Here is an 11,213-nt window from a genome sequence, read left to right as displayed (position 1 = left end):
TCTTCTACAGTGGTGAACTCAGCTCGACCAGAGGAGTGTTTGTACTGAAGAGCTTTACCTCAGTCTTTTAATTTTCAAATCCATTTTATTTCAATGAAAAAAGAACACATCAACTAAAATTAAATTTCAAAACATGTCAATTGGGGGTAACACTTGAAAATACATTGCACACTGTAATCCCCAGATCATTCACCCAGAGCACAAGACATCTGTAATCAATTATCCAAACAGTACTGTTACAGGCACCTAAGTTAGTTAAATAGTATTGCCATAAGGCAGGGCTAGGTCCTCCAAGGAGTCCATGCAGGAGACGAGATACCATGCAACTATGGGGAAGACTGACACGTCATGCTATGGGCCAAGTCTCAAGACAAATGATAAGCAAATTCATCCATATCCTAAAGACTGATATTCTAAATAGTGCCTTAGCACTCTGAGGAGGTCAGGACTCACCATTCAAAGAAAAGTATGCTTATTCTAAGGACTGACATTTTAAATATCTCCTATCATCCTGATGAACTCAGGTGTCACCCTCCCATAACCCTAAGGGAAAAGTCACAGCTGCCTAAGAATGCCTGCTTCCTATGTGACTCCCTTCCCCTTTGTTCCCAATTTAATCAACTTTTACATGAACTTATAATCTTATTGGCTACCATAGCTCTGTCCCATCTTATGCCCATCTGCATTGTGAGTTCTGATTTTTCCCCACCTTAAACTCAGCTTACCACATGATTTTACTCTACAAAGTTCCCTAGAAAGACAGTGTTTGGCATCCCGCTCAGGACCCCTTCTCTCTCTCAGGTGGCTTTCTTTCTCTCAAGAAGTATATTGTGCTCTTAATTTCTGTTGTTCCTAAAATTCATTCTTTCACTTTAGAGAACCCAAACTCATACCACACATGGAAGGTCAGGAATTTCATTCCACTATATCAGGGTATGGTTGCCTCTATTTCTAACTAACTCAGCTGCCTGTAAATTTAAGAATTGTTTATCAATTTGACTTGGAGTAACTGTAGCAAATAAAATGTTCTTAATGAATATATGGATATATATCATTAAAATGAAAAAACGATTATCACAGTTTTTCTACCTAGAACCAGCCAACATTTTCAACTTTCAAGTATGTGGGAAAACAAAAAATAAAACCAACTCAGAAAATAGCAATCCTATAAGGGACAGTATATCATTCACTGTAATACCCATGTTATCTGCAGGTATTTCATAGGTCACAAAAGAAACATTGAGCTTATTAAATACCAAGTATCAGTTTCAATAAATGTGCTCATAGCACTGCATCATTGACAATTGTGATTTTTTTTTCTGTATGAGGGATTGAACTCGTGACCTTGTGCTCTCCAGGAAGCTCCTTGTATCCTTGAGTTCAATCTCCAGACCCAACTACTTTAGATCTAAATATGACTATTAACAATGTTTAATTTGCCATTGACATATTTAGTTATAAATTTTGTAAATCTTAATTTTCACAAATGAAATTATTTTCTTTCCTTGCAGTTTAAATTACTTTTTTTTTTTAGGTACCGGGCATCAAAGCTACAACCTAGCACTATCCAGGCAGGTGTTTCTGCCTCCGAAGATAAATCCCTGGCCTGTAGTAATGAATATTTCACTTTATTCATTCAAATAGAACTGTGATTTTAGCAAAGGATATCAATGTAGAGAGAAATTGATATACAATGAGAGAGGAACTGGAACCTCAAATAGTTAATGCAAAAAACTAAGTACAACAATCACTGCTACAGGCACAGCTGAAGAAAGCCAGACCTGAAGGTGAAGATGAAGTGACCAGGTCTACATGGTCCTGAAGAGAAAAACAACAGTTTGCAATGTACTACAGTTACCACCACCTCCTCCAGGAAGTTCAGATGGGCATCAATTACCATATTCAATGACCAGAACACCTGGACTATTGTTCCCACAAAATGCCTTGGCTCTTTCCACATACCTTTTCTGGCTGACTTGTTCCCCTGTTGAATATTATTAGTTAAGCAGCTATAAGCTTATAGGTTGATTGTAGTCTGAGACCCACACTGTACTCACATTGTGACTTTCCTGTATAAATGACCCCTGAGAATAGGTCTGGGCCAAAAACCCAAAGACCACTCCTGAAAATTCAGGGCTATTCTTCCTTCTTTTTTTCTAAGAAAATTTTTGAACTTCTTTTGGTTTATGACTTCATTTCTCAATGTTGTGAGCCATTAAACTTGCTGCATTTGATATCAAACAGGGCAGGATTATATTTCTCTTATTTCAATTTAAATATGAAATGTCTGCTAAAGGCCATGTTCCAAAGCCAGAATTTCAGGCTGCTTGTTTGCCCTGAGTTTAACATTTCCATGAGCTTTTAGAAGTCCTCTGTCTAGTGAACTGCAAATGTATTGGAGGAAGCAGGTCACTGTTGTCCTGTAGCACAATAGGTGCCATTCCTAAGTCAGTGTTAGTCCCTGCCTCCTGGATGCCACTACATGGACTTCTTTCCTCTGCAACATCATTCAATAATTCCCATTTTTCATAACTGAAATTTCACTCAGCTCTATTATTGTTTGTTTTTAATAATTTTTCTGTCTACTTGGTTTTTTTTTTTTTTTTCATTTTAGTTTTTGGTTTAAAGACATAGTCTCACTTTGGAGTTCTGGGAAGCCTTGCACTCACTATGTAGGTTAGGCTGTCTTTGAATATATGGCCATTCTCCTGTTTCAGTTTCTTCATTGCTGGGGAAAAGAGGTGGGCATTATAGCACATGATGTTTGTCTTTTTTCTCTTATCCTTTTCACTACTATTCTTTCATTTCAGGGGCACTGTTATTTAATCCTGAGGTTTGCTTGTGTCAGTAAGGTTTCTGCAGCTTGAGGTGATTTTGTGAACAATAATATAGGAAGCCAAGCAACCCAATTGAGAAATGTGGAATTTCATTAGCTGCTCTCAGCACCACTTGTATACAGAACCCCCACCCCCATTTCAGGATCTAAACAAGAGGCTCTGAACTGGAAAGTTAGAGATGTTTTAAAAGATAGAATCACCAAAAGATAGTTGGAAATCATTTAGCTAGAATCTTATAATAATTTTTGGATAACAACTGTATTCTGCTTCTTTTGTTGAGCACGTTAATTTTTTTCTTTGTTTACAGCTCATTTTGCTTTTCTCCTGGGACTTATACCCTGAGTGATTTTCCATTTTTCTGAGTGAAATACAGGGCACTAGTTAAATGCAAAGCTCAAGATGGCATCTATTAAGCCAACCTACAACACAGCTAAGTTACAAGCCTCAATATTTTCTAGGGTAAAAACACACAGATCTATAATCCCAGCACTCAAGAGGTTCAGACAGGAATGCTGCTTTGAGGTTAGGGCAATTTTGTGCTCCATAAATGGTTCAAATCTAGCTGATATACATAGAGAAAACTTGTCTCAATAAAACAAAACTAAACTACACAAATAAAACCAAACAAAACAGCTGAATGGAGAGTGATTTCTTCAAATTTTATTCCACATCATGGGGATTAATTTTTGTATATATACATTTTTGATACAGCAAATTTGATGCTATATTGCAACTCACAGCTAACGTACCAGCCAAACAGGGGCACTGATTCTTTTTTTTTTAAAGAGGGAAAAAGAGAAAAACACAAAACAAAACAAAGCGGTGTAAGGGTACACCTAATACAGAACTACAAAAAAAAAAAAACATAACAGTAAGAAATCGCCTGTTAGTAGATTACATATTATCATCTTGAAAATAGTTGCTCAAATCACAGTATCAAAGAATACAAGGTGGACATTCAAACAGGGAGACTGCAAACAGCTGTGTTCAATGATCCAAAAACATTGATATAGTCAGCTATTTAACACCCCTAAACACACTTACTGTTATATCCCTTAGAGCTCTTTTTCTTTTCTTTTTTCTTTTTTTTCCCTCTCTTGCACTGATTCTTATGGTGAGTCACCGCAAGAGTCCCTGTGCACTGCCTCCAAGGCAGAGCTCATAGTGAGAGCCTGCAGGACCAGCATCCATAAAGCACAGAGGCAGACAAATATCTCATGAATCACTTTGATGTACTAACAGTAATATCTCTTCAACTCTCATTTAGGCCACTGAGGCCTTTGTTCTTAATATACTTAAGCAGTATCTTGATATTTAAATTTGGTTTCATAGAACAAAGCATAAATAACATCAAATATGATACATAAATAATAACTCAAATGTTCATGGAAAACTGATGTATGTTAAAAATGTATAAACAATGAAATCAGGTACAAGTTTCAAATTATAGCTCAGTGTCACCAAGTGATCACTCTCCATTCAGATATAAGAAATATATCTTGGGAGGCTGATGCAGGAGAACTTCCTTGAGTTTGGGGCTAGCCTAAGTTACAGAGCTGTCTGAAATATAGAAACCCCGACTGAGACACCCCACAGACAATGTGAAACTTGAAAAGTGACTGCGTACGACACCTTTGATTTGCTTTAAAAATTATATCCATACAATATAGAAAAATTCCACAATACTCAACATTTTCTGAGGAACAATGTTGATATCATACATAGTATACAGAAAACACTTTCAGAGCTGGGTATTTAGCTCACCAGCATGAACACCTACCTAGCAAGCTTGAGATCATGAGTTCGATCCCTGTTACAAAAAAAATTCAAATTTCACCTTCATGACACTGGGTCATAATTAGAGATAATCAAAATTAGATCTCAAGTGAAGAACACAGAATTCATGGGTTTACAAGGATATGGAATACTGATTCTTACCAGACTTGGTGTTTTTCACCTCAAGGAAGAAATCATAAGCCAACTTTAACTTCATGCTTACCCTAAGAACTACCTGACTTTCGGGGAAGACCCTCTCTGTTGTATATCCTGCTATTGGCACTCTGCGTCCTGCCAGTCAGGTCCACATCCTTTCCATGCTCATCTGATCCACCCTAAGCAGAAAATCCTTCAGGACTAAACTATTGATATCCCTGCACAATTTCAATTTATGGCATCTCCTTTACACCACTTAGTAAAGTCCACTGCAGAGCATTTCCAAATTTCAACAATGTATATGATCAACCAAGCTATTAAATCACCTCTTAATTCAGACATGACACCCATATTCCTTTCCATTCAGAAGGATATCACGTGTATATATATGTTCATGCAAATAACTAAATTTAGGCATTTTTCAATGAGAATTTAAGAGGCAGCCCTTTCTGGAATTCGTCTTAGCAAACACAGTTTACCCTGCCCTTGATGACACTTTTACATCTGCTTCATTTTACTCAAAATTTAAACCTCTATGGCTGTTCTCCCAAACATCGTCTATGAGCACATGTGTCACATAAAGTATGTTCAGAAATTCTTTCCATTTTTCTCTATAATACACAGCATTTCATCCGGTGTTTGGGAAGCCTTCCTCCACTGAGGCACATCACTACACATCTTTGAATTCTCAGAACCTTTGCCTCCACCTTTCATGAGCATGGAAATACGAGAACATAGTATAAATTTAGGCGATCACAAAATACATAAATGCATAAGTTTAAGGAGAGCAGTTGTGCCTATGAGGTCCTGCATCACAGACGTTTATAAACTTCTGGCTTTCAGATCTGCTGCTGACAGGAATGAGAGCAGAGACCTAGCTTATAACAGCTGCATCCAGCTTGAAACCACATCGGAATCAGGGTCTCCTCATGCCCCTTACTGGGCCCAGACTGTTGGAGGAGCAAGGGCAGCAGGCGATTTCAAAAATGGCATTGTGGACTGGTAGTATCACAGTGGCGACAGCGTTCTAGGGACCCAGAACTGTCCTGGCGCCAGCGAGAGGTAAAAGGGACAGAGGATGACTCACTGCTAGCAATAGAGGACCTCAGGGTCTGAGGCTAAGCACACAGGCGCTAGACAGCACAGCTGCTTCTCACCACTTGTTTCTTTTTTTTTTTTTTTCCTTTTCGTTTCTTTTTTTTTTTCTTTTGGTCTTTTTCCTTTTTATCAGTAGAGGGGATCAAACTCATGACTGCCTGCTTTCAAGGCAGGCGCTTATGCAGCTGAGCTAAACCCCCAGCCCCTTCTCACCACTTCTAACTGGTCTCAATCGGATTCCACCCCATTTCACTGCTCCCATCCCATAACATCACCATTGCGTAGATTGGAGGTCTCCCAGGTTCTTTCTAAGCAGTCCACAGCGAATAGAAGCAAAAAACAGTGGTCTAGCAAACATCTAGTGCTCCCTTTTGTGCCCTGGCCTTGCAATTGACGCCATGACACCGGAAGACACCGCCTACCTTTGCCCGCCTGATTGGACAGTTCTTCAGCCAGTCTCTTCATCACTGATTGGCTCCTGCTCTCCTGCCTGCCTTCCCCACCAAGAATAATTGCAGAAAATAAAACACCCTGTAACTGTGGATCCCCAATGAAAGCTGGTGGAGGCTTCTGGAGCTGGCTGTTTTCTGGAATGTTGACCTCAGCACGTCTGATGGGTATTTGCACTGAAAGTCTTTACCTCAGTCCTTGTTTTTTCTCCCACACCCATTTTCTTTGAAAGTTAAAAACTAAAAAATGTGGTCCACCGATTTAGCTTAAGTACCTGCCTGGCAAGCTAGAGGTCCTGCATTCCACACAAGATCTGGCTACCACAAACTGCTGCTATAAACGTGGGTGCACATATATCACTGTGGTATGATAATTTTTATTCTTTTGAGTAGATACCCAGAAGGAGAATAGCTGAGTTGAGTGGGAACTGTAGACCTAGTTTGTGTGGAATCTCCACACTGATTTCCACAGTGGTTGCTTTACCACCAACAATGGAGAAGGGTTCCTTTTTCCTCCACAACCTCTCCAGGATTCGTTATTGCTTCATTTCTTGACAGTAGGCATTTTTTCTGGGGCAAGGTGACATATCAGTGTTATTTACTTTGCAATTCTTAAATGACGAGTGATGCAGAACATTATATCACATATTTATTTGCTGTTTCTATTTCTTCATCTGAGAACTGTGTATTTCACCTCAGATGCACATTTTTGGATTTGGTCTTTAAATCTGGGAAGACTGAAATTTTTTAGTTTTTCATGCTCTCAATAGTAATACTTTGTCTGAAGAACAGTTGGCAAACATTTTCTCTCACGTTGTGGGTTGTCTTTTCACTCTGTTAGTTATTTCTAGCTGTTAAAAAGTTTTTCAGTAGGGTGAGATTCTCAATTCTCTTCGATTTTTGCTGTTCAAAAATCGAAGTTTTCTTCATAAAGACTTTGCTTACATGAATGTCTTCAAGAGTTTTACTTACTCTATCTTGCAGCAGATTTAATGTTTCTGTTTTAATATAAGATCTTTGATCTATTCTGATCTTAGCTTAATACACTTTGAAAGATAATATTCAGAATGTATGGAGCCAGTTTTTCCAGCACCATTTATTAAAGAGACTGCTTTTCTTCCAATGACTCTGTTTGGCACCTTTGTCAAAGATAAGATGGTTTAGTGGTCTGGGATTGTTTCCCCATCTTCTAATTTGTTGCTTTGATCTTTGCATCTGGTTTTTGTTTGTTTTGTTTTTTGTCAGTACCACATCTTTTTTTTTTATCACAATACCTTTATAGTATAATTTCAAGTCAGGGATTTTGATGAACCTTATCTTTCCTTTGTTGCCCAGGATCACCTTTGCTACTCTAGGTCTCTTCTGGTTCCAGATGAATTTTAGGATTTATTTTGTGTAATTCTTTCAGATATGCTATGGGGTTTTGATTGGGATTGCACTAAATCTGTACAATAGCTTTGGAAGTATGGTCATTTTCACTATATTGAATTTCCCTACCCAAGACTATGGGATAGCTCTTCATTTTCAAATATCTTCTTCAATCTCCATTTTGAGAGTACTGTAGTTTACAATGTAGAGATCATTTACATCCTTTATTAGATTGATTCCTAAGTATTTCATTTGGTTGGATGCTATTGTAAAAGTTATTGTTTCCTTGATTTCTCTTTCCATGGGTTTTTTATTCTTGTTTATGAAGTCTATTGATTGTTGAGTGTTGCCTTTGTAACCAGCTATATTACTGAATTTGCTTCTTAAACTAGAAGTCTTTTGGTGGAATTTTTAGGGTCTTCTACGTAGAGTATCATGGCTTCTTCAAATAATGACATTTTAAGCTTTTCCTTTCCTATCTTTATTCCTTTTATTTCTTTCTCTTGTCTAATTGCTCCAGCTAGTTTCCAGGACTATATTGAATAAGAGTGGAGACAGTTGTCTCCACTTGTTTTGTTCCTGATTTTAGAGTGAAAGCTTTCAGTGTTTGTCCACTTAGTATGAGGATGACTGTTGGTTTGTAATAAAAGGCTTTTATCTTGAGATAAAGATCATCTCCCCAATTTTTGTAGGTTTTTTATTATGAATAGGTGATGCACTTTGTCAAAATCTTTTTCTGCATCTATTGAAGTGATCAAATGAGTTTTGCTTTTGGATTTGTCAATACGGTGTATTATATGTATGGATTTATGTAAGTTGAACCACCCCTGAGTACCAGGGAATAATTCCAGTTGATCATGATGTAAAACCTTCTTGATGATATTCTGCAGTCTGTTTGCCAGTATCTTATTGGGGATTTTTGCTTCAATGTTCACTAGGCAGAATGGTCTGTAATTGTCTTTCTTATTTGGATTGTTCGCTAGTTTTGGTATCAGGGTAATGCTTGCTTCCAGGAATGAACTGAGAAGTACAATTTCCCATTTGATTTCATTAAATTTTGAGAAGTGATGGTGTTAGGTCTTCTCTAATTTTTTATTTATCCCTGCCATTTCATGGCTACCCTGCTTTCTTTCAAGGATCAGTGGACTCTTTGCATAATGGGCTGCAAATGTTTCCAGGATTCACGTTCAATCCTCCAGGAATAAAAGTCCACTGATGTCAGAAAATATTCTGAGAAAAGGCCAGGGCAGGACACAACAGAACAGAGAGATGGAAGTTTCTGTTAGAGGCATCAGATTTCATTTTCATGATTTTCACTCATTTCTATTAATTTTCCACCAAGAAACCCAGTATGTGAACACAAAAGGAGCACAGTTACCATGTATAGTGAAGACATTACATTTAAATGATAGTAATGGTCTGCAACAGTGTAAGGATGAAATAAAAGCAAGCATCAGTACTCCAAGACAAGCTTGCTACTCATTCAGGCTCAAAAAAATGCTGAATTCTGAAAGTGATCATATTGCCAAGCATGGGGGTGACAATTATTGCTGAAATGGAACCTAATCCAATTAAACATTTCCTTCTGGTGAGGCAGGGACACCCAAGGACTTGACACTCAAAGTTCCCCTTGCCGTATAGTTCCCTTGTCACTAATTGGCACTCAGCTCTTTTTGTACTCTACTTTAAAAAAAAAAAACATGGCCCCATGATGAAAAAACGGGGCAAGACCCCAAGATGACGAATGGGACAAGACATCTTTTTTAAAAGAAGCACTTTTATTTGCACTGTGTGCCCAGCGACACAGTGCAAATGGAATTTGCAAAGCTGTGCAACTGAGTTAGAGTTTTGACTGATTTTTATAGTTCATTTATGATTAGCTCATTGATCAGTAAGTACATAGTGATGAGAAAGAGAAATAAGGTGGGCCTTTGTTCCCCTTTGCTTGAGGACAGAGGCATTTCACAGTGGGTGGTTGGCCAATTCATAGCCCTTGGTCTGCCAATTTCAGGAACATTTGTCTCTCATAAAGGGAACAGTGGTTGGCACAGCATCATTTGTCTCTTACAAGGGGAACAAAATTTGACATAGGACACAGGTCACTAATGTGGGGGGGATGACGCATTACAGAACAGCAGAATGACGTGGTCAGTTAATTTATACCTATGTGGTTGGTGCTTCATTACTAGGGCAATGAGCTCAGTAGAATGATAATATTACTAATAACTATCTTTTTAAGTAACTATTTTTGTTAATTATCTTTTAATCAATTATTTTAATTTTTAGCATCTCAGTATAACACTCTTCAGGATTTTAATACTCCTAGAAGTCATATATTCCCTAAAGCCTGGTGATCCATTTGTTAACACCTTTTGGCTTCAGAAATGTGTAGGAGATTACTATGATTGCTTCTATATGTATAAACTGCAGCCATGTGTGTTAGAACCCATGAACCAAATCTGGTCTCTGGATCCTTCTTTCAGGTTCTGAAACTGTTCTCTGGCTCCTTGATGTAATAAAAAACTTACTTTTTCCTTTTCACTTTTTTCCAAGATATTTATGCTTTGGAAACAGTCAAAATCAAACAACCCTCATGGAAACCATGAGATAAAGAATATATTTATACTAAATTCTATAAGTCAGGTATTTTGTACCTGTATAAAAGTAAAGAAATAAATATCTAATACAATTCAGCTAGCTGTATGTTCTGAATAATCTTCCAAATGCATCAACTCATTCTTCAAGTAATTATGTAAATGAGTTTTTAATCTATGTAAACCCTAACAGTTTTTTAGCATTTACCTGTTTCAGTTTGACTCCAGCAATTCTTTGGAGATCAAAACCACTTAATTTCCTGTACAATCCATTCTGTGCCAAGCAGGCATAACTGGCATCTGGTCAGGAATTCTTGGTAAACAAATGAACTGCTAGAAACACCGAGACTCATGTTACATAGTACTTAGCAAGTTGATGGAGGCCTCCGTAATTATCTACCAATTTCACTTATAAGTACTGACTTAGAAAAGTTATGCAGAATACTCACAATGATGTAAAGAGGTGTATAATCATGCCTTCTGAGAAATCACTATAATACCCCTCGATATGTTAAAAAGGTAGCATATGTTGATAAGTTAGCAATATATTTGTTGATAATAACACTTCCATCTACAGGTAAAGAAAATTTACATGCAACAAAATTTTCAGGAAACTTACAGTTATCCTATCTGGAAGGTAAGTTTTTATTGGAGCCTATGCCTAAATACCTAGCCCCCAAAAAAGTGCACAGCAAAGGACCAAAAGAAGGAGAAAAGTCTCATTGTCTTGAGGGCAACAGGAAGAGTGAAATCTTCTTCAGAACTCATAACTCTGCTAACCAGCCAGCCACCTGTCACTAGGCAGCCCATATTTAATCAGAACAAGCAAGCAAGTGAGTGGACAATGGTAAAAAGCTGAGCAGGCCCCTGGGAGAGGGTCAAGGAAACCCACAAAGCAACAGATGATTCTAATTAGGAAAAATTATTCAGGAAGC

The 11,213-nt window shown here is 37.7% G+C and overlaps 1 protein-coding gene across 1 annotated transcript in view; it reads right to left on the bottom strand.

The window, feature by feature from the left end:
• Positions 1–10,351, bottom strand: part of LOC134474278 (zinc finger protein 431-like) — an 89,099-nt gene extending 78,748 nt beyond the window's left edge. Inside the window, exon 1 of the mRNA XM_063241676.1 lies at positions 6,143–10,351. Within this exon, the coding sequence (XP_063097746.1) occupies positions 6,143–6,145 (3 nt within the window). The 5' untranslated portion in view covers positions 6,146–10,351. The remainder of the gene's footprint in view (positions 1–6,142) is intronic.
• Positions 10,352–11,213: the final 862 nt, after the last annotated feature.

The sequence above is a fragment of the Cavia porcellus genome, unplaced genomic scaffold, assembly GCF_034190915.1.
Source record: "Cavia porcellus strain 051 isolate PalLab524CR breed Dunkin Hartley unplaced genomic scaffold, mCavPor4.1 scaffold_32, whole genome shotgun sequence".
Lineage (NCBI taxonomy): Eukaryota > Metazoa > Chordata > Mammalia > Rodentia > Caviidae > Cavia > Cavia porcellus.
This window is presented reverse-complemented; position numbering and strand designations above follow the sequence as displayed.